The sequence below is a fragment of the Thermobia domestica genome, chromosome 4 (genome assembly GCF_964235325.1).
Source record: "Thermobia domestica chromosome 4, izTheDome1.hap1.1, whole genome shotgun sequence".
Lineage (NCBI taxonomy): Eukaryota > Metazoa > Arthropoda > Insecta > Zygentoma > Lepismatidae > Thermobia > Thermobia domestica.
Window position 1 is genome coordinate 327749421 of NC_137457.1, and position 26392 is coordinate 327775812.

The window sequence follows — 26392 nt, forward strand, 5'->3', positions numbered from 1 at the left end:
ACAAAATCGATTTTGGGGTTTTCGTAGACTTTCAGTTAATGATTTATTGCCCAAACACTGTTAGCCCGATTGATATCGTTTACGTCTTGTATTTTAGAAAAGGGACATGGCTATTTTTTGGTGTAAGTCAGATTGCAGTGTTGCTAACGGGAGGGATTATTGAAAAAAAATGTAGGAGTGAAATTTTTTAAAAAAAATCCCTAGCCGAATTTCATGATTTTTTCTAGCTGGCAACACCGAAGCCACATGGGTTCAAGTCACCTAAAAAGAATTTTCTGGTATGTTGACAAGATATAGTAAAAACCTGAAGTCGCTGGCTGCCATACAAAGAGAGAAAGAAAAAAACTCTCTCATAATACACATGAAATTTTGGCACTTCTTACGCGTCAGAAGCAAAAATCAGCATACATGGTGGTTCACCGGCTTCCCTAATTATCCAATCGTGCTCCTCTATGGTGCGTTTTGTAGGCCAAGAATGATTCCAGACAGTTGTACGTTGGTTTGAATATAGCCAAGGACACTGAAATAATAGGGGGAAAGGATAAATTTCCCAAATTTTTCACAAACAATTACAATTAACATTAAATTACAATTAAAAAAGTTTTAATCATTTGTTTTAAATATTTTGTTTTAAACAAAACAACCCTGGAAGTTAGTAAATTTGGGACGAAGCCCAAACTAGCAAAAACTTGAACTAATTACATGAACCTTCGATTGTGCCACCTGCAAAGTCTATAAAAGAAGTGAAAATTCACAGCAACTAGGTAACTAAGAAAATGTTAAGCTAAGTCAATTGAACTTAACGGCAATCTTCTGAACAAGGAATTTGCCAACTTGATCAGAAGTAGTGGCTTTTGGGGGGAGGCTCCTCCTTTCTCCCTGCTGAGACAAGACTTAGCTTTTTTGGTCCTCCTGAATAAGTCATAGTCCCCCAAGAAAAACTTCCTGGGTACACCCCTGTATGATTATTTAATTATATTTGTCACTATTTTATTTGTCAGTTTCGTTTCTATGCAGTTTGGATCGTACGCAGTGTGGATCGTACGCAGTTTCGATCGTACGCAGTTTCGACCACACGCAGTTTGAATTCTACGCAGTTTGGATCGTAATCCCCCCCCCCCAAAAGCCACTACTTCTGATCAAGTTGGCAAATTCCTTGTTCAGAAGATTGCCGTTAAGTTCAATTGACTTAGCTTAACATTTACTTAGTTACCTAGTTGCTGTGAATTGTCACTTCTTTTATAGACTTTGCAGGTGGCACAATCGAAGGTTCATGTAATTAGTTCAAGCTTTGCTAGTTTGAGCTTGGTCTCAAATTTACTAACTTCCAGGGTTGTTTTGTTTAAAACAAAATATTTAAAACAAATGATTAAAACTTTTTTAATTGTAATTTAATGTTAATTGTAATTGTTTGTGAAAAATTTGGGAAATTTATCCTTTCCCCCCTATTATTTCAGTGTCCTTGGCTATATTCAAACCTTGGTTATATTCAAACCTGTCCTTGGCTTCTGACGCGTAAGAAGTGCCAAAATTTCATGTGTATTATGAGAGAGTTTTTTTCTTTCTCTCTTTGTATGGCAGCCAGCGACTTCAGGTTTTTACTGTACCTTGTCAACATACCAGAAAATTCTTTTTAGGTGACTTGAACCCATGTGGCTTCGGTGTTGCCAGCTAGAAAAAATCATGAAATTCGGCTAGGGAATTTTTTAAATAAAATTTCACTCCTACATTTTTTTTCAATAATCCTTCCCGTTAGCAACACTGCAATCTGACTTACACCAAAAAATAGCCATGTTCCTCTTCTAAAATACAAGACGTAAACGATATCAATCGGGCTAACAGTGTTTGGGCAATAAATCATTAACTGAAAGTCTACGAAAACCCCAAATTCGATTTTGTCCCGAAAGGGTTAATGAGATATGCGCGCCAAAGATTTCGGGCTCTAATTTAACGTGAGCCCTCCCCCCCTTCAAGTTTCTGGGCTGGTTCATAGAATGAATGGCCTACATAGTACTGTCTACGGGCTGGATGGGCTACTAAATTTCAGCTTTCGTTCTCCCATAGTTAATGTGATATAGGCGCCGAAAATTTGGGGGCTAACTTTACCAGAGCCTCCCAACTTTCTGGGCTAGTCGAGATAAAGATCGACGGGCTAACAAATTTAATCTTTTGGGCCAATATAGTTAATAAGGTGGAAAACCAAAGTTTTGGGGCGTTAACTTAACGTGAGCCCTTAACTTTTTGGGTAAGTTGAGATAATGGGTGTACCAGGTACTAAACATCATGGGCCTTCCAACCCATTATTATTTAGCATTTGGGGCACTCAAGGAACACAGATACAGGGTCTCCAAATGTGAAAATGAAAATGCAATCTTCAAGTTTTATGTCCGACTGTCATCCTGGGTAGACTAAAGGAGACGCAGATGATGAGAATAAATGGAATGGTGAAATGAAAGAGTTGTGGGAAAGGGAAACTCCGAGAAAACCCTCACACACGGTGTTTGTTCACCACAAACCCCACTTTGCGCATGTTGGTATAGAACCAGGGCCCCGCATCATGTGTGAACCCTCTGCCACTAAGCCACCGCGGCCCAGAAGTCCTCGAGACGAGACACATAGGCGTATACCTAACGTGTAATTTGTTCGTAGCGGGAATTTCTGTTATATTATAGTTAATTACAAACAATGAGAAACCGAAAATGTGATGTGGACAATCGCGACCGAAAATGTAATGTGGACAATCTCGAACAAGCAATAAACAATCTGCGTGATTTGTTTTAGATTTCGGAAAATAGGTTCTGCGAGATTTCCGCTTATCGACTGTAATCGTTTATTTATTTATTTATTTATTTATTTGGGAGGGAAGCAAAGTATAATACATTTCAGTCATTACACATGCAAAGAGATGTTTTATGGTAATTGTTTTTTGCTGAAATATAACTTCGGTATCTTTTATACGTGTTTAGGAGCTGAGATTATTATCTAATAATTATAAGGAAGATACAAGTTTTTTTTTTAAAGGAAGATACAAGTTTTTCACCTTCGTACAACAATTCATGTTTAATAGGCGTATAGAAGGGGCTCATGCCCAAAACATTGGGACTCCATTTCTGGGACTCCATGGTGGGGGCCCGGTTCCTGACCACCACTATGCTGAGGAGAATCGGATCTTTCCAACGTCACCATCTGTATGCAACAACTCCATGCTTAAACGAGAAATAGAGTGGACTCGAGCCCAACATTTCGGAACCACATTTTCTGGAGCTTCGAGGCCAGGGCCCAATTTCTGACATTACCGCTTTCGTTAATCGACCCCGACCTTTCAAACGCTAACACTATAGTACAACACCATGTTAAATAGGCAAATAAAAGAGACTTGAACCCAAACTTTTGGGATCTCATTTCTGGAATCTCAGGTCCCGGAGCTTTCCAACACCACAATATGTATCCAATAACTCCATGCTTAAAAGAAAAATATAATGAAGCCAAGCTCAAAATTTCCGGACACCATTTTTGGACCTTTGAGACAAGGGCTCAATTTCTGACGTTAACACTGTGCTCAGACGACCCGAACATTTCCAACTTCACCACCCACATACAATTCCATGTTTAATAAGCGTATAGAAAGAACCCGCGCCCAAAACTTCGGGACCCCATTTTTCTGGAGCCTCATGGCTGGGGCCCGGTTTCTGATATCACCACTGTGCTCGGGAGACCCGGACTTTTCCAATGCCACCATCTGCATCCACTAACTCCATGTCTAACACGGCTTCCCCATTGTAGGAGGATTTTGATGAATTTTCTCCAGGTTCTTTACAACTATTTACAACGTTTCAAACTATTCATAAGAAATGAAATTTCAATACATTAGAAACTATGTTCTTTTAAAATGTTCAAAATGGATGACAGCATTGATTTCCAGTAATAATTGTAAACTTTCGTAATTTTATTCTCTATTTGAATAGTAGTTTAATTTCGAATCTTTTACGATTAATAATATTTTTGTGAAATGTAACGGAATACATTGAAATGCTCCTACTCCCACGGGTACGTGTTCCAATTATAAATCGATTTGAGGTTCAGTGTACAAATGAGAAACTCCCAAAGTGAAGTACAATATTGTAACGTTGTTGACATACATATGAATAACTGGTGATTAGGTCGTTAAGCTGTTCATAAAATCATATAAATTTTCATTCATATTACGCAGACAAGTACACACAGAACAGCATATGAATCTTTATCTGACTTTTGTTTCTCTAACTTTCTGACAGCCTTTACGAAATAATATCTTTACAATCGAAATATTCGTTAAACATTATTATTATTCTTATCCTTCAATATTCATCATACATCATATTCTTCATTACTTTAAATTCTTTATATTACATAACTATTTTACATTATATTCCGTCGAAGCTGTTTCAAAGTTAGTATTACACTTCTGACATAGTCATCATTACAAATCATAATTGATTCTCAATCCATACGCCTGTAACTTGTCCATCCTACCTGCAGTGTGGATCCTACGCAGTTTGGATTCTACGCAGTTTCGATTCTACGCAGCTTCGATCGTGCGCAGTTTCGATCGTACGCAGTTTCGATCGTACGCAGTGTGGATCCTACGCAGTTTCGACCGTACGCAGTTTCGATCCTACGCAGTTTAGGTCGTGTGGAGTCCATGAATATAACCCTAATTTATAGCTGCACAGGTTAAACAAATTAAAGAGAGAGAAAAATATATAAATTTTTTGAGCGCATGATTAAAACTTAAATTATTTCAGGGCAACTGCGTAGGACCAAAACTGCGTAGGATCGAAACTGCGTAGAATCAACACTGCGTAGGATCGACACTGCGTAGGATCGAAACAGGTTTTGAGCTGAATTTTTCGATCCTACGCAGTTTTGATCGTACGCAGTGTCGATCCTACGCCGCATTCCCGTTAATTTTCACCGGAAGTGTATTTCTGCAAATTGTACAGAAGCTGTATTTTATGTTTACAAGTAGAGCATTACTAGTATGAAACCACGACAAGTGCTATTGAAACTCGTATCTTTGCCAAAACCAACTTCTTTAGACTATCCTAGCTTAAGCGTATACCCACCATCGCTGACGTGCCTGCTCCCTTCGGACAGAACACCGCGCTAACGCGCGGGCTTCCGGTTTCGCCCTGCTCTGACTCGGTTAGAGAGCATTTGTGCTATTTAGTGGTAGTGTTGCCACGAGACGAGACGAGACTTCAGGCTGTCTTTTCTCGTCTCGTGCAAAGCATGTCTCGTCTCGTCTCGAGAGGTTCTGTCCCGTCTCGTCTCGTCTCGTTTGTCTCGTTTTGTCTCGTAAAAAATATAGCAGCATACCATGGCAACGAAAGTAAAATGTAGCAGGCTGCACCATGCTAATCAAGATACAACTAAGTTACAAGTCTTACCCACAAGACACACAAGACAAGAAATGTCACGGTAGCTACACCGTGAAGCCTTCACCTCTGGTGTATGTGGTAGTCGGTTCGATCTCGGTTAGTGCCATGTGAGCTTTGTGGTGGACAAACATCGAATGTGTGTGGGGACCGCGGTGGCTCAGTGGTAGAGCGTTCACCTCTGATGCCTGGAGTCTCGGGTTCGATCGCAGCCCCCGCCAAGCGAACTTTGGGGTGGACAAACACCGTGGGCGTGGGTTTTCTCGGGGTTCTCCCGTTTCCTCCCACTTTCTTCATTCCACCATTTCATTCATTACTCATCATCACTGTCTTCTTTAGCCTAACCGGCATAATCGTGGGACGTAAAACTCAAAAAATTCATTTTATTTTTCGAATGTGTGTGTTTTCTCGAAGTTGTCTAGTATCCTACCACTTTCTTCATTCCACTAATTTTCCCGTCATCATCCATTCGGCCAAAGTTGCCTAAAGGTCTTAAAAATAAATTCAAATAATCTCACAAGGCAAGGACAAATAGTTTACAAGATAATATATCTCTGCTGTTAGTTGTCTGAGGCTTCTCGACCTTGGCTTCTTTTTTTTTACATTCTGAAACATTGAAATTTGTTTCACCAGTTTCAATACAACAATATACAGTAAATTGCTCATAGGTACATCGAAGATGAATACACTAATGTCAAATAATGTTTACACGACAAGCAAAGTTCGATGTAAAGGTGTCACCAGCCCCGACACTATCGTATACTATCAGCCCACTTGCTTTATAGTGTATATATATATATATATATATATATATATATATATATATATATATATATATATATATATATATAAAAGAGAACGTACAAATCCTTTGTCCGCTCATCACGCTAATACGGCTGAACCAATTTCTTTCATTTTTGGGGGGTTATTAGGATTTGGACCCTAGATGGTTTTTATCATATCACTTTAATTTTTAATTACCAGTGTCTTGAGATAATTGACCATTCAAGTGTGCATACGTACAAATCCTTTGTTATTAGTTAGTTCATCATAGGTAAAAATAAACGTATTTATATGCAACCCGCATGATCGTGTCACTCGGCGGGTTAACATAAATGACAGGCGCTATAATTTTAACATTTACTGCAATTTGAAAGCGAAAAAGTAAAAATTATCTAAGTAACAAAGTTTATTGCGTTCCGGGGTGACCGCAGCGAAGCGGGGTGAACGCTGCTATCACTCGGCGGGTTAACATAAATGACAGGCGCTATAATGTTAACATTTAATGCAATTTGAAAGCGAAAAAGTAAAAATTATCTAAGTAACAAAGTTTATTGCGTTCCGGGGTGACCGCAGCGAAGCGGGGTGAACGCTGCTAGTATATATATATATATATATATATATATATATATATATATATATATATATATATATATATATATATATATATATATATATATGTATATATATATATACATAGGAGGGTCACTACGAAAGTTTTGAGATGTGAAATAACTTACATACTTAAAATCAATTTAACACTTACATTTTCTCAAAGTATTCACCATTACACTGTACACACTTTTGCATCCTCGAAAACCACTTTTGGAAGCAGTTTTGTCAGTCTTTTTCTTCAAGTGTTGGAAGTTCATTCTCGTAAGCTATTACAGCTCCTTCAGGGCTGCAAAATCTCTTCCCTCGCATGCGATCTTTGATCCTGGGGAACAGAAAAAAGTCACACGGGGCCAGGTCAGGGATATACGGCGGATGAGTCATGAGTTTGACCTCCGTAGATTCTAAAAACTGAATTGTGATGTTGGCCGTGTGTGCGGACGCGTTGTCATGATGAATCAGGATCCCACGCAATCCAGTTCTTGGACGCCGTCCCCGAAGCTTCTGGAACACTTTTGTTAGGCAAAATAGTGGTGTACCACTGAGCAGTAACAGTCATTTGTTCCTCAAGTGGAACAGTTGCAACATGGCCAGATTTGAAGAAGAAAGTTGCGACCATCTTCTTCCCCACACTTCGCTGTCGATTCACTTTCGTGGATGGATTTTCGTCTGGAAAGATCCAACTGTAGACTGGCGTTTATTTTCAGGGTCAAATTGATAGATCCAAGTCTCATCACCAGTAACAATATCAGAAACGCGTCGAGAATTGCCTCCATCAAATCTTGCAAGAATTTCTTCACACCATCCACACGCATGCGCTTCTGCTGTTCAGTCAAAGGGTGAGGCACCCAACGAGATGAAACCTTCCTGAGCCGATGATCATGAAGAATTTTTGTTACTGCTGGCGATCCAATGTTCACTGTAGATTCAATGTCCTTGAAAGTTGTTCGAGGATTTTCTCGAATCATTCGTTTCATAGCGGCAATGTTTTCATCTGATACAGCTGTTGCCGGACGTCTAGCTCTCTCTTCATCTTTAAGCGATGTCCGGCCTCTTCTGAATTCACCAAACCACCGGAAAATTGTAGCACGGGAAGGAGCAAGGTCCCCAAATGCTCCTTGCAAACGGTCAAGGCTTTGTGTCTCGTTCAAACCACTTTTGAAATCGTAAAGAATCATTGCCCGAAAATGTTCCCTTTCGAGCTCCATTCTTGACAGGCGAATACTACTCACATCAACAAACAAGTGAAGGCGATACGGCCACGCCGATAAGCGATGCGAGTTGAAACTTGCTTCGCTTCTTCGCTCTGGATACCACTACCGAACGCAATTGTTGGAATTCAAATACTGTGGCACAACAATGCGTATCTCAAAACTTTCGTAGTGACCCTCGTATATATATATATATATATATATATATATATATATATATATATATATATATATATATATATATATATATATATATAGAGAGAGAGAGAGAGAGAGAGAGAGAGAGAGAGAGATGGAAAGATATATATAGATAAATAGAGAGATAGATATGTGTGTACACTTTGATTTCATATATTCCAGCCTTTAGGTTTCACAGTGTTAACCCATAACAATCTAAAAACTACTTTCCATTTTAGCGTGTTTAGATTTGTTGCAATTTTTTTTTAAAAAGCCCGGAACCAAATAATTTTATTGAGTAATGGAAAGTATTTGATTGAAATTTTATATGTTACTGCACAGTAAGCTCTACTTAAAGTGCCATAGTCTTGGGAGCTGAACGACACATCGGACGAAAGAATGCTTGGTGCCAGTCTTCACCTCCATGATTCAAATCTGTTCCCATAACCGTGGGGTGTGTGCTACCATGTGGTAGTTACCCCGTTTGTGTAACAAACTCATGACAGTACACCCAGATTAGCTAGTGGCTAAAAAAAGTTGATTTTTGGTTGGCCATTTTGGATTAAAGTTTCTTATATTGTCGTGATCTATTCGCAATCATACAACGTACATCCTCATACCAAGCCGAGCGGTCTGCGGCGATAGACCATGGCTTGAAGGCCCCGGGTTGAGTCCTGGAAGGGTCATGTGTATGGATTTTAACAACATTTGTTTTTTCGTATTGTGTCAGGAAGGAAATCGTACGGGATAAAAGGATTTCAGTCTGAAAAATTTGGAGAGAATATCCTCCCCAGGATACTTTCATGGGAGTAAGGAATTAGTTAAAATATAGGATATACATTTATAGCAGGTTTAAAAATATGGTTTGGGTATCCTATTTCTTTTCTGTTAATTATGTTCTCCAATGTTCGAATTTTGATCATTCTCATGATATTTTCTGCTTTCAACGGAGTTCCATGAATATTATACCAAATGTTCTTTAAACTTATCAAGTTCGAGAGGTTTTATATGCCTGTAAGAAACAATTTCTGAAGATAATTCAGGTCCTAATGAATATTATTCACTAGGAAAGGGAAGTATTCCCCTCCTCTCAACATGGAAGCAGAGGGCAATTTCGCACTCTGGTCACATCAAATATTTCCGCGTAACAAAACAAAGGTCCCCCTGTAAAACCTCTTCACCTAAAGTGTTATTGTTAGTATCATAAATTTGCTGAAAGCAAACAATTTGAAGGGTTCGTTGATAATATCTTTGCTTTCTTTGTCCTTCGCCTGCCTTCCAAACCAAGAGGTGAATTTTACAACATGACTGCTGTATAATAAGCGAGCGATTGGTAAAATGGTAAAAGTGTGTTTTTATGTGTATGTATGTGTGTGTGTGTGTGTGAGAGAGAGAGAGAAGACAAAATTTTAGTTGCAAGATGACATACTTCAATTGCCGTTTTCGGTTCATATAGCAAAAAGAATACCGCCACCAGAGAATAAAGACAAGTGTAGTCTGTTCTGTTCTCTTCCGCCATCTCAGCCAGAACTTTCAACTACAGCCTGTAAAGAGTGTAGACCTTACCCAGTTTTCAAATTGAATAGATGGTGGTGGTAGTTCGGTTTCTTGACCTTGTAAAAAGCTTCCCTGTCTTTGATTTTGTTTGTCCATTCCAGCCAGAAATAAAAAATGAGAATTTCTCAGTTTACAGCAAGGGGAATTGGGTACAAGACATTAAGGATGATATTCCTGGAAGCTCATGCATCACGATTGTTTCATTCAATAGACAGAGGACACTTTTCTATGAAGGCTTTTCAACATGTTTTCTCACAAAGGGGATTTTCCTTTTGCAATCTACATGACCACTGGCAATTTCAATCTTGGCCATTCCCGCCAGCGTTTTCATTTTCGAGACACGAGACGAGATGAGACATTTCACGAGACGTCCCGTCTCGTCTCGTGTCTCGTCTCGTTTTCGAGACGGAACAAGTAATCTGTCTCGTCTAAAATGGTTCTGTCCCGTCTCGTGTCTCGTCTCTTTTACACTATTTAGTGGCCACTTAGTACAAGTTGGTTTGTGTTTATGCACAGTAGTTCTTTTGCCAAACATCCGAAAGCCGTATTTATAGGCAAATCGACAAAGAACTGTAATTTTCAACATTTTTTATGGTTGCCCCTTTAATTTTATCTATGCCAAGTGAGATATTTTCATGTCTCCCAGCTCAAATCTTTTAGGACACAATGAGAAGGAAATCAGTGAAAGAATTATAATTTTTTAACAATTATTTCGAGTGGTGCCCCAAAAGTAAACCTGCACGTTTTAAAATTTATATCCTTATAATTAATCGTACATATCGTCGAAAATTGACTTGAAAATAGGTGCGATTCAAGTAAATTTTAAGAATTCAATCAATGTTGCATTCTGTCCTTAGGGGATGGGACGTCATATCCTAATCCTAAATCCTAACTACAAGAACTGACTTAAAATAAGGGGTACTTCCATTTGACGCGAAAAGTTTAAATTTGGCATGATTGTAGTTTTTTTGGGACTGACCCACAGGAAAATCATTAAAAGTGAATATTTTTAATTTTTAGGTAGTCTAAAGGGGGTGAATAAATTCCCAGGCCTTTCTTTCGACCTATAATCTCATGTTTTAGGTACTTGGAACTGGAATAAAAACTTGAAATTCGGTATGCTTGTGCATTTTTGTTAGCGTTACCTAGTTTAGGGTGACCAGATTGTGACAAGCAAAAAGTAGGACATAACGTACGATAGTATATGATAGCTTACTGCGTCGGCAATTATCATGTCCTTAAGTTAATTATTCGTTTTTGTTTTTTAAAGGAAAGTACTCAACAAAAAATATTGAAGGAATTCAACAACTCCAAATACTTTCATGAATGTCAAATACAAGATTGATGAAACAATTTAAAATAATTTAATGGAGTAAAAAAAGGAGTCACTTTAATGGAAAAGGAACCTTATGTTGAAGCATATAATTTTAATGAAACATAAAAATGTAGTTCATCTTAACGGTTGTTTATCCGTTATCTTGCAATTTTTTTCCCCAAAATGTTAGCAAATTGTCATTAATATATAAAAATCAGTTTACCAATTAAACATTCGTATAGCACATGGCATCATATGTTTCGTTTGAATGTGTAGCTCGTTAATTATTCGTTACGTTAATTATTCGTTTTTGTTTTTTAAAGGAAAGTACTCAACAAAAAATATTGAAGGAATTCAACAACTCCAAATACTTTCATGAATGTCAAATACAAGATTGATGAAACAATTTAAAATAATTTAATGGAGTAAAAAAAGGAGTCACTTTAATGGAAAAGGAACCTTATGTTGAAGCATATAATTTTAATGAAACATAAAAATGTAGTTCGTCTTAACGGTTGTTTATCCGTTATCTTGCAATTTTTTTCCCCAAAATGTTAGCAAATTGTCATTAATATATAAAAATCAGTTTACCAATTAAACATTCGTATAGCACATGGCATCATATGTTTCGTTTGAATGTGTAGCTCGTTAATTATTCGTTACGTTAATTATTCGTTTTTGTTTTTTAAAGGAAAGTACTCAACAAAAAATATTGAAGGAATTCAACAACTCCAAATACTTTCATGAATGTCAAATACAAGATTGATGAAACAATTTAAAATAATTTAATGGAGTAAAAAAAGGAGTCACTTTAATGGAAAAGGAACCTTATGTTGAAGCATATAATTTTAATGAAACATAAAAATGTAGTTCGTCTTAACGGTTGTTTATCCGTTATCTTGCAATTTTTTTCCCCAAAATGTTAGCAAATTGTCATTAATATATAAAAATAAGTTTACCAATTAAACATTCGTATAGCACATGGCATCATATGTTTCGTTTGAATGTATAGCTCGCAGTAACTTGCTGTTTTGCAAAATCCTGTCATGCAATTCAATACAAGTACAATTATGGTTACATTTGGTTATTAAAGATGTTTAAAAGTTTCAGATTTCTCATCAGTCCACAAATTATTCGTTACAGAAAATACCCTCTTACAAGATATATTCGCGAAGTGTCCCCTCGGGGATTCGTGTAAAATTGATTCAAATGCAGTTTTCCGCGGCTCAATGTGTTTTGTACTAATTTTAGCGGCCCATACCAGTAATTTGCGTAGTTATGGGCCTTCATATATCCGGAATTCAATCATACACTACTATAACGCTCGGCCACTAAATTGTTTTTAGTTTCTTTAGATATAACTAGACATTAATGAGGGCATATGCAAAACAAATTGGAGTAAGTACTGCTTTTCTGACAAATGTTACCCATCCCGGCCGCCATCTTGGATCCGTCATATTGGATTTAATTTCGTTTTTTCAAATGGGAATACGTGCAAGTGATTGAATTTACTTGATCCAAGTCTTTCTGCACTTCTGAAATCGCGTAAGGTCTTATCACATTCATTAAAATTTAGACCAGCACGAGAGAACTTCTACACTTCTACTTAACTTGGTAAGCATCAATGTCGTAACTTGAAACAACAACAACAACAACAACAACAAAACCTTTCCTGCCTTAGCAGCGTGTCAACAAAGCCTTCTCAGTAAAAACAACATATTGCAAAAAATGGTTTGTTGATTGATTTCCTTTCCTAACAATGATCTTTTGTGGAGTGTTGAAAATATTGTGAATAAAGAATGAAACATTACAGTATTGCAAACAAGGTAAATCAGGACATTTCGCAGGATTATTTTTTAAAAAGAAGGACATTTCTCGATTTTCTAGATGTCTTTGTAACACGCAGGACCACTCTCTCAAAAACACTACTGTACTGCGAAAATCAGTAAGTCTGGTCACCCTAACCTAGGTAAATCCTCAAAAATAAAAATATACAACTTTAGAGTGACTTTAAGGGGAACTGAAATATCTTCCCCATGTTATTTATAGGGGACACCTTCTACTCTCCAAAATTATTGGGCACTTCTGGTAGAGGTACTATGATTAAATTTGGAATGATTGTAGCTTCTCGGGACCAATACACAGAAAAATTGCCAAAAGTGAATATTTTTAATTTTTAGGGAGTCTAAAAGAAGGATGAAGAAATTCTCCATAATATTTTAAGTGGGCCTTTTTTGGACTTAGTGCTTAGAATTGAAATAAAAACTTGAAATTCGGTATGCGTGTACGTTTTCTATAGAATTATTTAACAAAATCACTACAAATAAAAATTTCCAACTTTAGAGTGGGTTTATGGAGAACTGAAAAAAAATCTTTCTATTTATGCGACATCTTGAAAACTCCAAAATGTTTAGGCACTTTGGCCAGGATTGGAATGATGAAAGTTGGTTTGATTGTAGCCTTTCGGGACTAACCGACAGGAAAATTGAAAAAAAAAAAGTGAATATTTTTTTTTAATTTTTAGAGGGTCTAAAGGAGGATGTAGAAATCTCCCATGTTATTTAAATGGTCATTTTCTTGGGATACAAAATTTTGTTTTTAGTAGTTAAAGCAGGAAAAGAAATCCAATCGCAACGTTACTTCTTTCGTTGGGGCTACGTTGGCAGTTTGAGTAGGTTGGCAAAATGATCGGCCAACCGGTCAATTAAAACGTACGGTTAACTTTTGCAGTTAGTAGCCCACCTTCCCCACAGCAGGACCTAATATCTGTGCTGCTACAGTTAATGTGACAGTTTGTATCTTTGCTATGCTTCCCATTCTCAAGGAATACGTCTTCAATTCCAACAAGGCGTCAAAGACTTCGATGAATTGGACAAGATAAGACTAACGGTCGGCACAAAAGCCGATTATTCGGTTTTAGAAAAAAATAAAGACGGTTTCTGAAAACTTTTAAAAAAACTGTTTTTTTTGAAAACTGGTTCTTTTTTAATCAAATATCGGTTCCAATTTTTTTAAAAAAAATCGATTCCGGTATTAAAACCGGTTCAGTGAAGTTTCAAGGTCCTCTTACAAAGTGTTTATTTTCGGAGGTAGTTCAGGGGGATGTTATCCAGTGGGGATAGGATGTTCAACTTCTTATCGTCCTCATTGTGGGCTACCACTATTTTCGCAGTACTACTTTGTACCCCCATAGATTAAAATTATCTTAGGGGAAAATCTTTTGAAGTCACCACTGCTCTTACCAAGACTCGAACCACTAGACTAGTATGGAGAACTATGTTATATAGATAATCTGAGTATGGAGCAAATTGATTGTGTTATCAGGTTGATGGCACAAGCATGAGATTGAGGCCGTGTGTATGAATGAAGTTCAACTGTTTAACGACGCTCAACGTTAAATCTCGATCAACTGGATGGATGAACGGCGTTTAACCTTCAACGGCCGACTTTGGAAATTTAAGTTTGTTTATCTTGGTTAATCTACTGTACATGCTGAAAACTATATATGACAGCTACAAGTTCTTCTAACGTGACAGTGTGATTTAAAGCAGGCGATGCTTATCAGGTGCCGCGTTCAACAACAGAAAACAAAGTGCACAAGAACTATGAGAAGCCAAACCGTTCTAAATGCAGAAGAGGAAAACATAGTCCATTTCATTCTTAAAGCTGCAAATTGGGTTTTCCCTTTACATCTGAAGATATATCTTGTGAAAGGGTATCTGGACAGAAAGGCTATCAGGATGATGAAGATAGGGTTGGTAAAGAACAGATTTTCCGAGTGTTAGCTAAGTCTCATGAAATAAGGGGTAAGACTTTCTTCTACGAAAGCGTATATTAATCTTTAGCTCTAATGGACAAATGGAACATGGCTGTGTGCAACATACTTTTTTCTTGTTGTATTGCTTCAAACCAATATGTATTTTTCTTTTGAAAGTTTATAGGATATTGTTACTAATACACTATAACACACTGAGCAAGGCTATGTGATAATATGTAAAAAATAGTTATTGTGTATTAGTACAAAATGTAAACAAGGCCTGATAGAATAGTTATAGGATATTGTTATGTCACTTATTTTATGTTAAATGTGATTCTAATGTGTAATCGAAACTAAGAAAGCATTCAAATAAATGTCCGACAATCTTCCATTTGGCTGTCAAATATTGTTTACGATCCGATTTCACACTATAGCGACACAGCTTCGGACTATTATGCAGAAGTGCTATCGTGTCCGAAATCACTCCACCACATGGGGTGACATCGGACACATTTTAATGTTTTCTATCTAAATGCAGAGTTGGTCAAAATTTATTTTCTTTTGTTTATTGTATTCCTGAAACATATCCCACACGATATAGCTATTTAATTGAAAAAATAATTTAGTAAATTTCGAGCATAGTTGAAAAATGTCCAGATCCGTCCGATTTCACCTCATTTGACAGTATATTTCTATCTTTTCACTTTACCCGTTCTTGTAGATTAATGTGGGGCCAACATTTTAATATAGTCTTTTGTTTACTTTTTCATGTTTTGAAAATGTACAAAAAAAAAAAAATGTTAATCAACAGAGATAGAATTTTAAAAGAAACACGTCTATTAACAAACTGCAATACTTTTTATTTACCAAATATCACACTTTTTATTTACATAAAAATAAACACATGCTTATAAAAAAATAACTTACACATAGTTTGACATTATCAGATATTGCAATATCTTATTGATGAAACACTTATAACATACGATTTTACAAATTACAGAAGTCTGTATATAGTGTTATTCGTACAAACAGTTTCACAAATGCTGTGCATTAAATGCACTATATAGTTATTACAAACAATATACAACTCCACAAACGTATTGTTTTCGTTATGAAAGTTGATAATATACAGTGTGAGCCAAAAGTTAAAGGACAATCACTTGCCATTTCTTCAAACTACACATGTTAATTTTTTTTTTGCTACCGACTGGATGTTAGTGTTCTCAGTTTCTAATCGGAAGGCTCCAGGTTCGAATTTCGCCCAAGGACGTCCTGATTGGATTATCTAAGAAGTTTTGTCTCATTCCCATATGTCAAATGATGGATGGAACGTATATATATATCATTACATAATAATCATGGCCGAAGTCCTTCGAAAATATCTTTCTATATTTAATTATGAACAATTCACATGACTTTTCAGCTATATTTGAAACTTTATTAAACTTTTTTTTGTTTGTTTTTGTTCTTTTGCTTAAGAGACAGAAATACTTCGAATAAGTAATCAGTCCCTTCTTTTCAAATCATAGAATACAACAGTTCCTTTTGTTGACAGCATCAAAACAACGTACACTTTCTACAAAATGTTATAATAGAGTATCTGCTTGGGAAGAAAAAACTGTTTCTTAGTTTTTTTCAAGTTTCGTCCCACATTTTCATCCCACCAATCCATTCGTAATCATTGAATTTCATTAGTCATCAGTCTCCTATATTCTAAACGATATTTAGTGAGACGTTAAATAAAAAAAACTTTTTTAAAAAAATACTAGAATAGGAACTAGAGGCGTCATTTGGGGAAGCTAAGTTTGAGAAACATGCTATTTTTAAAAATATAAATAAATAAATTGTACGCTAACAAAAAAGCGTGAAAGTCTTACTTTGGGGGACATCCTTGCTTTCCCATTCGCATATCCTGAAAAGACGCTACTGATCAGAATATTAGAAAAGTTTCCTTCCCTTAGTTTGTAGAAATAAAATTTTTATTTTTTTAGTGATGTGACACCTCAAGAGCTGCCACTGCAACCAAGTATTTTATGTGATATTGCAATGAACTAATCCTATGGCTATCAAGTGATATAATTGTCTCTGCAACATATTAGTAAGCAGGCTAGCCAACCATACGATAACTTATCCTGATATATGATAATTTAAGCTTTACAGTCCATTTGATAGAACTTGTCCCTTCTGACAATTACTTTCCTCTATTTTTTCTTTCCTGCACGTGGTCACAACAATCAGGCAAGAAGAACTGTTTCTATGGCAACAGAACGTTCAGCCAATTGTAGTGGCTCATTTCTCTCGCTCTGCAATAGTAAACATTTTATCCTTTCCGCACGTTGCCAATTTGAATATAAACAAATGCATATTGTTTTAGTCGAATGTCAACTTGAGTAGCGGACCTGCTGTTTATTGAGAGCATTCCTTTTAGTTCTCTTTTGTGTCATTTAATTTTATAAAACGGAGATTTACTTGCAATGAATAAGTTCATGTTTCAACACCAGACGCAAAAGCCGGCAAAACAGCATTGAGCACCACGTTCGCGCAGCGAGCTGTCAGAAGGGACAAGTAGTATCAATTATAGTATTATACTATATACCAATGCTGTTCAACCTTTTTTTTTTTCGCGTACCCCTAGACACAGTTCGCCTTCCAATTGTGTACCCCTGAAGCTGTTTAAAAGAAATTAAATCAAAATTAACTTAGTAAACTTAATACACATGTTTTGTTGATTAAAAAGGGGGACAAATAAATAGAGACCCAACAATAGGACAATCAGTGTAGAAATCAAGACTATTTGCAGGGGGATAAACTGCACATCCGAAAAAAATAAGGTTGGGGGAAGAAAAAAGGGTCCGCGAGATTTTAACTGATTTTTGTAGTACTCGACCAGAGAAATCGATTAGTAAAAGAATTTTCAAAATCGGCGCAGGCCAACATGGAGAAAATAGCATTTTCATGTACCGGTTCAAAATGGGGGAGGGAAAAAGGGCCCACGAGTTTTTCCTTCCCCATTTTGAACTGGTAGATGAAAATGCGATTTTCATCCCCATTTTGAACCGGTACAAGAAAATGTGATTTTCTCCATGTTTGCCTGCGCCGATTTTAAAAATTCCTTCACTAAACTATTTCTCTCGTCGAGTACTACAAGAATCAGTTAAAATCTCGCGGGCCCTTTTTTCTTTCCCATTTTGAACCGGTACATGAAAATGCTATTTTCTCCATGTTTGCCTGCGCCGATTTTGAAAATTCCTTCACTAAACGATTTCTCTCGTCGAGTACTACAAGAATCAGTTAAAATCTCGCGGGTCTTTTTTTCTTTCCCATTTTGAACCGGTACATGAAAATGCTATTTTCTCCATGTTTACCTGCGCCAATTTTGAACATTCCTTCACTAATCGATTTCTCTCGCCGAGTACTACAAGAATCAGTTAAACTCTCGCGAGCGCTTTTTTCTTCCCCCCAACCAAAAATTAACATGAGAAATTTCAAAATGTATGGGTGACAACCCAAGTCTTAGGATTACTACCCCAGAAACATCTTAGCGTACCCTCGGTTGATTAGCACTGCTATATACGATAATGCTCTTGCTATAATAGGTGAATATATGATAATTTTAGAACTCACACTTCTGTGCAATTTTTGAATGTGCATATAAATTGTAGATATGCATTAAATAATAATAAAACACATATATTGAGGTTTTTAACAGTCATTCCAGTTAAAATAAATAAATAGCAATTTGAGAATTGGCAAACGACAAAACCTGCATCCATTCTTTAAATTCAATTACTTTTACGAGGGAGTGCAAATATTATTGTTGGGAGTAGTGTTGATAAGGATCTTAAAAGTGGTTCGGACAATGACTCCGATTTCGAATTCGAAAGTGAATATTATTAAATAAATTTATTATATATTATTGCTATTATTAGTAGTATTATACTTATAATCATGTGCATAACGAATATACGATTTTTTTTGTAATATACGATAATTTTGAAGGCGAAAATCGATAATTTTGTTCTTTGAAGTTGGCAACCCTGCTTGTAAGATGGCACTGAATCACCTTCATGTTAGCTATGCGATGGCAAGATGGGGCATATTAATCAATACATAATATATATCATCTTATACATTATTAAAAAGATAACTGAAAAACGAACTTCAGTAGGGAAAAAAGTTTTACGTGTTTGTCACCATTTATTGTGAGTTATTTCCACAGCTACTGCCAATACGACATGCTGTACGTGAAAACAGCACAATAGCTACCAAAATAGAAAACACTCACCGCTCTGGTCTTCATAGATGATCCCTCCACACGAACAACTTTTGAATACAAAAACTGTTTGTTTGGTATATGATCTTTTCAATAATGGATCAGATGGAATACCTTCTCATTTAATATATTCGGGCAAGCCCCAAAAATACCATAATAGAGAATCCTGTTGAACAAGCACTACGGTATGCTCCATTCGACTCGGCATCTGACATTTTTAAATCTCACTTTTATCACGAGCCGTTTGTGATTTACAAGGAGTGGATTTTTACCTGAAACACCTAGTACGTATATATACGCACTATGACAATTGGTGTCTGCCAGTTACCCATAATGTTATTGCTAGTGCCAACAAACTTAAATACTTCGATTCTACGTTAAGCTCTAGGTACACATTTCACACAAAACTCCAATTCAATCATTTGAAGCAATTGAGAAAACTTGATATGAATCCTTCATTTACAATGAGAATTTACGATAGCTATACTTTAGAATCTATGGTACACCGGTGCAAGAACCGGAAGCGTTGAACGAAAACTGTATGGAAAGAAAACGTATCTTTGAAAGAAATGTACCACCGAAATTTGCCGAAGATAATTTCATTTAAGTATTCAAAGAATATATATACACTTGGATAGTATGGAATAATCTGACGTTGCTGCCCTCTCGTTGCCACAGGATCAGCCATGTTTTTTTTTCTTTTTTCTATAATACACCAACAGTACAAGGGAAGGTGCTATGTTACTTCCCGGGATATAAGCATTGCAATAAAGGGAACATCTTTAAAATTTTAGATTTGCAACAGATAGAAAAAAGAGTAAAAAAAAACGATTTCGCCAGTAGAATCTAGAGGCGTCACCACGGACCAGTAACGGTGCCTATATCAAGGATGTTATAAAATAGAGGATCTGCTCATACAACAAAATCGTGAAGCCATACGTTACAGCTTCGACACACCTACTCTGCCCACTTCGCGCCACTAAAATCGCAATGTTTTGAACCAAAAATCATGGCGGAAACGAGAGTAGCCAATCAGACGTTCCGGCTCAGACGATGCTCGGTTGTTTTTTGGCTTCATTGAGTTCATATGATGAAGATACGTATGGGCAGATCTTCTATTTTATAACATCCTTGACCTATAAAGAAAAAGATAATTTTCATGGTAACGAGCAGGACATGATCATTCCTGTCTGCTAATGAATTTTATAACTTGAATAAGGATGAAGTTAGGAGTGAACCATGATTAACTGTACAACGAAGCATCCCATCCTCTTGTGATTGGCGCTGATTCGTAATTTGTAGTCAATTCAAAAGTGTGGTCACGTGTCTTCATTCGGAACTTCAGCCTCCACAAGCGATGCCGCATTTTGACGTATTTCTGAAGGATACTCTTCAATCACAGTGTGATGGAAGTGATTCAGAAAGGCTACCTGCAATAACAGAGAAAACAATTTTAATCTAAGATCCAATATAGGCCAAAGTACACTGTCTAAAGGAAAGCAGAAAACATGAAACTTTAGATTGAAGCATTGACAACACCAGTTTTACTTTTTTGGGATTTCAAGCGGAGGAATAGAGACATTTTTCGGAGGGGGAAGGAGCCATTTTTTATGTACCAAAATGGTTTCGTATTACATGATTTACATTAAAATACGAGGGTCATTCGGAAAGTAAAGAACGTTTTTATATAAACACTTTAATAACTGATATACAAAGGCGAAATTTGTGTTACATACTATGTGATACTTAAGTTACTTTTCGACATAGTCGCCGTGTAAATTTAAACACTTGTCATACCGTGGTACAAGTTTTTCTATGCCTTCGGCATACACAGTTGCCGCCAAACTGTTGAACCAATCACTAACAGCTTCCTTAAGTTCATCATCAGTGCCGTAGTGGCTTCCACCCAAAAAGTCTTTCAACTTTGGGAATAGGTGGAAGTCACTGGGGGCTAAGTCTGGACTATAGGGTGGATGCTCCCAAACTTCCCACTTAAACTGCTGAAGCAAGTCCCTCGTCAATGCCGCGGAGTGAGGACGGGCATTGTCGTGGAGGAGGATGACGCCGCTGGTCAGCAATCCGCGCCTTTTGTTTTGAATCGCGCGGCGAAGTCGACGTAACGTCTGACAGTAGGCAGCTGCATTTATGGTCTCACCTCTCTGCATGTAGTCAACGAGCAAAACACTCTTACGATCCCAAAAGACCGTAGCCATAACCTTTCTGGTGCTCAAAATTTGTTTGGCTTTTTTTCGGCTTTTTCGGAGAATTTGAATGGTGCCATTCCATGGATTGGCGCTTTGTTTCTGGAGTGATGTGCGATATCCACGTCTCATCTCCAGTAACAATACGATTTAAAAGTTCATCGCCATCCTTATGGTAACGGCTGAGAAAAGTCAATGCGGCTCCTATTCGCTTGGTTTTGTGTTCCTCCGATAACAGTCGAGGCACCCACCTTGCACTAATTTTTTTGTAACCAAGTTCACCACTGACAATTTCGTACAACAAAGTTCTTGAAATTTCAGGAAAGAATTCGTGCAGCCCATCAATAGCGAATCGCCTATCCTCTTGAATTTTCCGCTCAATTCTTCCTTTGAGTTCGTCAGTCACAACAGAAGGCCGTCCCGAGCGTTCCTCATCGTGCACATTCGTCCGTCCGTCATTAAACATAATGCACCACTTACGAACTGATACTTCATTCATTACATTTCCATACACCTCAGTGATTTGTCTATAAATTTCTATCGGACGCACTTTTCTTGCATTCAAAAATCTTATCACACTACGAACCTCACACTTGGCGGGATCAGTAATTGTATCGCACATTTTACAGTCGCACAGCGAAGCAATAACGGACCGTAGCGGATCGCAGCTGGTGCCAGACTGAGGCTAAAGCATGCCCAGGTAAATAACCCAGCTGCAGCGGGGGTGGGGGAACACGCGCATGCGCTAGCGCAAAACGTTCTTTACTTTCCGAATGACCCTCGTACATCATGCTGGGGGAAGGGCTGTTAGCCTACCAAAGGAACCTGCCTCCCTTGCCCTTCCCTACTGGCGTCGTCACTGGATTGAAGATTCTGAGTTCTAAAACTGTTAAACATTAGAAGTAGTATAGATGTGTTAGGAGTACCTGTGTCATTATTATGAGTATCTGTGTCATTGTTAGGAATATCTGTCTTGTTAAGAGTATATGTGTCATTGTTAGAAGTATGTGTCATTGTTACAATTATCTGTATCACTCTTAGAAATATGGGTCATTTTTAGGGGTATCTCTATCAATGTTAGGAATATCTGTCATTGTTAGGGGTATCTCTATCATTGTTGGGGTATCTGTATCATTGTTAGGGGTATCTGTCATTGTTAGGGGTTTCTCTATCATTGTTAGGAATATCTGTCATTGTTAGCTGTAACTGTATCATTGTTAGGAATATCTGTCATTGTTAGGGGTATCTGTATCATTGTTAAGAACATGTCATTGTTAGGAGTATCTGTATCATTGTTAGGAATATCTGTCATTGTTAGGGGTATTTGTATCATTGTTAAGAACATGTCATTGTTAGGGGTATCTGTATCATTGTTAAGAACATGTCATTGTTAGGAGTATCTGTATCATTGTTAGGAATATCTGTCATTGTTAGGGGTTTCTCTATCATTGTTAGGAATATGTCATTGTTAGCGGTAACTGTATCATTGTTAGGAATATCTGTCATTGTTAGGGGTATCTGTATCATTGTTAAGAACATGTCATTGTTAGGGGTATCTGTATCATTGTTAAGAACATGTCATTGTTAGGAGTATCTGTATCATTGTTAGGAATATCTGTCATTGTTAGGGGTTTCTCTATCATTGTTAGGAATATCTGTCATTGTTAGGGGTTTCTCTATCATTGTTAGGAATATCTGTCATTGTTAGGGGTATCTCTATCATTGTTAGGAATATCTGTCATTGTTAGCGGTAACTGTATCATTGTTAAGAATATGTCATTGTTAGGAGTATTTTTATCATTGTTAGGATTTACGCATATCCATAGCCTGAGGCAGCAAGATTTCGGTGGCGGCAAATTTTCTCAGACCAATTTTATTTTTATTTTTTTATTTTTTATTTTTTTTAAAATCATTTTCCACCTCTGGAAATTTCAGAGATGTATTATACACTTATATATGGATAGGATACAAGATTTTTACATTTTTTAAATATTGACGAAATAAGAATCCGTTTGACTTGAAAGCGATAATGAACATTTCATTAACGAAGTTATATATATTATTTCTCTTCTTCCGTTGTTGGCACCGAATTCTTTGATCGTAAGTTCGAAATCTTTCCTCTGTTGATAAATTTCCAGAAATATCTACAGTTTCCAATGCTACTAATATGTTGAATATTCATCTCATTATCTCAAATATTACAGGTATTTATTGTTATTGTGGGACGGTAAAAATATTAAATAGGTCCTGAATGAACCTCACTTTTTACCTCGTCGTCGTTGCTGAAGCTTGTTCCATTCAAGTGTTCTTTCAACTTAAAAAAAAATCCTGAACCTTCGCGATTGTCTCGTTGGAAAATGACGGTCTCTTACTCCATTCTTTCTGCAAACTCTCTACACCACTTGTAGACGGTTTTGACATACATACACGACTCGCCATACACTTGTGTCAATTGCCGATTGATTTGAATCGGTTTAACATTCTTAAGAGTTCAAAAACAAAATAACTGCACGAACTTCGCCCTTCCCGGTATCGCCAAGCGTGACCTCTATTACCAACGGCTGCCAAGCCAAGACTGGTCTCAACGAGGGGTGTGAACGCTTATTTGGGTGTGGAGGAAACAACAAACACAGTAGTGTTGCCAAGAGTCGCATAATCAGTTTTCCTGCGTCCTCTGCGCTTTGGAGACCTTACTTTTGGAATCACCCTCGTATATGAAAAATATACATTGTTAGGTAGAGGACTGTATCTATTATAGTTTCATTTCTCCTAAGGACTGTATCTATTATAGTTTCATTTCTCCTAACAAAGACGCATATACTAACAATGATTCACAGCTCCTTGTAATACATTCACACAAATCATTTAAAGTGTTTGGAAAAACCTTTGAATCATATTTATTATTTAACTTGTTATATATTTTAATATTAGTATTTGCAATAAAAGTAGGAACGTTCGACGGTTATACTCTTTAGGTTAAAGGACATGGATGAGTAATGAAACTGAGTGTTTGTGAAATTAATCTTTCTGAGCTCTCCCATCAGGAATAGAACTCGGAACCAGGCGCGCACCCACAAATTTTTCTTGCGAGGGTTCACTTTTTTTTTTTTTTTGGTAGTATTGAACGTGTGTTACTCCACCCGAAAACATGATAAGTTATTGTTAATTACTGCCACCTACATTTCTAGATAAAAAATATACAACCATATTATTTTTTATAAGAAAAGAACGAGTGCGATGAAATATAAAACCAGATCTTGAGGCTATATATCAATCATTTCTCTGTTTTCAAATATAGTTCTGTTAAGAAAGTCTACAAATATTATCGAGTTACAAAGTTTCTTTGGGGGAGAGGCAGACCCGTAGCCAGCCCGAAAATGTAGGGGGGCCGGTGGAAGTTAGGGGGGGGGCATTCAAAAATATTAGTTCATCCCATATTATAGGTCATTTGCAAGCCTACTGTGAAAATTTTAGAGGGGGCCAATAAAAATTTCTGGGGGCCCGGCCCCCTAGACCCCCTGGGGAGAGGTTCCGTACCCTATGGATCCTCACGTGGTTGCGCCCCTACTCAGGACCACGTCCACCAAATGCACAGGCGCTAGTAATGAAATTCGTTTCACATTCTATAATTACGGTAAGCCTTCAAACTATAGGGAATCAATACTGAAACCGCAGAGGCTCAGTGGTAAAGCGCTCGCCTCTGATGAGTGGAGAGCCTAGTTCGATTCCTGGTGGGAGCTCAAGTGGTTCGGATCGTACGTTAAGCTGTAGATCCACATATCATATAGCCTCGCTGCTGAAAGGAAACGCCTAAACTCCAAAACAATCAGCTGTGTGGGTGGATTTTCTCGGCTCTATTGTTTCTTCTCACTTTCTTCATTCCACAATTGCATTCATCATCATCACCATCTCCCTCAGCATCAGTATATAAACGTAGAACGTAAAACTAGAAGCTCAAATTAATTGAACATTTAATTGAACTCGGTTCCAACCAAGGATGTTATAAAATAGAGGATCTGCCCATATGTATCTTCATCCTATTAACTCAATGAAGACAAAAAACAACCGGGCATCGGCACATCTGATTGGCTACTCTCGTTTCCGCCATCGTCTGATTGGCTACTTACGTTCCCGCCATGACTGTTGGCTCAAAACATTTGCGATGTTATTGGGCGGAGTGGGCAGAGTGGGGGTGGCGAAACTGTGACGTATGGCTTCAAGATTTTGTTGTAAGGGCAGATCCTCTATTTTATAATATCCTTGGTTCCAACACCTACTAACAACAGTGTTACGTCTTTTAGAATTTCACTCCTTGATTACTACGAACACTAGCTGTTAGAAATATAAAGATCTATGATTGCATAAAGAAATTTTCAAGTGACACGAATTCAACCACTTTCCTCTAAGATATACAGTAAGGAAATAACATCCTTTGAACAAATATTTCCCTGTGCTACAACACTTGCAACAAATGGGAAGAAATATTACCAGAAAATAAAACTTACCTTAATTCCTCAAAATAAGTACAAGCATAAAAAATAGAAAATGCAAGTATGATTAATAAGAATAACATTGTAATTAATAATAATAATTATTATTATGCTTGGCCTCACACGTTGCAATTCTCGCGTCACTATTTAACATGGGTTGTTCAAAGAATCTTTGAACAAGGAGTTTCCTGTTCTATTGTTTAACATATATGTGGTTATCAATACTAAAGTCACAGCCATTTTGGGTAAGCTTTACAATACACGCTCCAGCTGCGCATTGATGAATAGAACCACTTTAAAAGGTTACAGTGGGGGTAGAGTAGGTTTGGGTTAGCTTAAAATTAAGGAAGTTTGGATCCATTTTGTTAAAATTAATCGAGTGTAATTTCTCATGTATACCGTAAGTATAACAACTGGGGCAGGCATTGTAAAGTTAACCCGCTATTTTTTCATACCGACACTTAATTAACGCTTTACTTTTACAATGGTTTATGTACTGCAGTGTATTCACACCCAAAGGCGTACAAAGTAACTTTCGAAATCTTGTAAATAGAATTTGTGATAAATAGATTAAAGCTCAAGCGAGATCTACCCAGTGA

At 37.1% G+C, this 26392-nt stretch overlaps 1 protein-coding gene across 1 annotated transcript in view; it reads right to left on the bottom strand.

The window, feature by feature from the left end:
• Window positions 1-15678: 15678 nt before the first annotated feature.
• LOC145684445 (cyclic AMP receptor-like protein A) overlaps window positions 15679-26392 on the bottom strand; it is a 339973-nt gene continuing 329259 nt past the window's right edge. Inside the window, exon 7 of the mRNA XM_081756834.1 lies at window positions 15679-20532. Within this exon, the coding sequence (XP_081612960.1) occupies window positions 20422-20532 (111 nt within the window). The 3' untranslated portion in view covers window positions 15679-20421. The remainder of the gene's footprint in view (window positions 20533-26392) is intronic.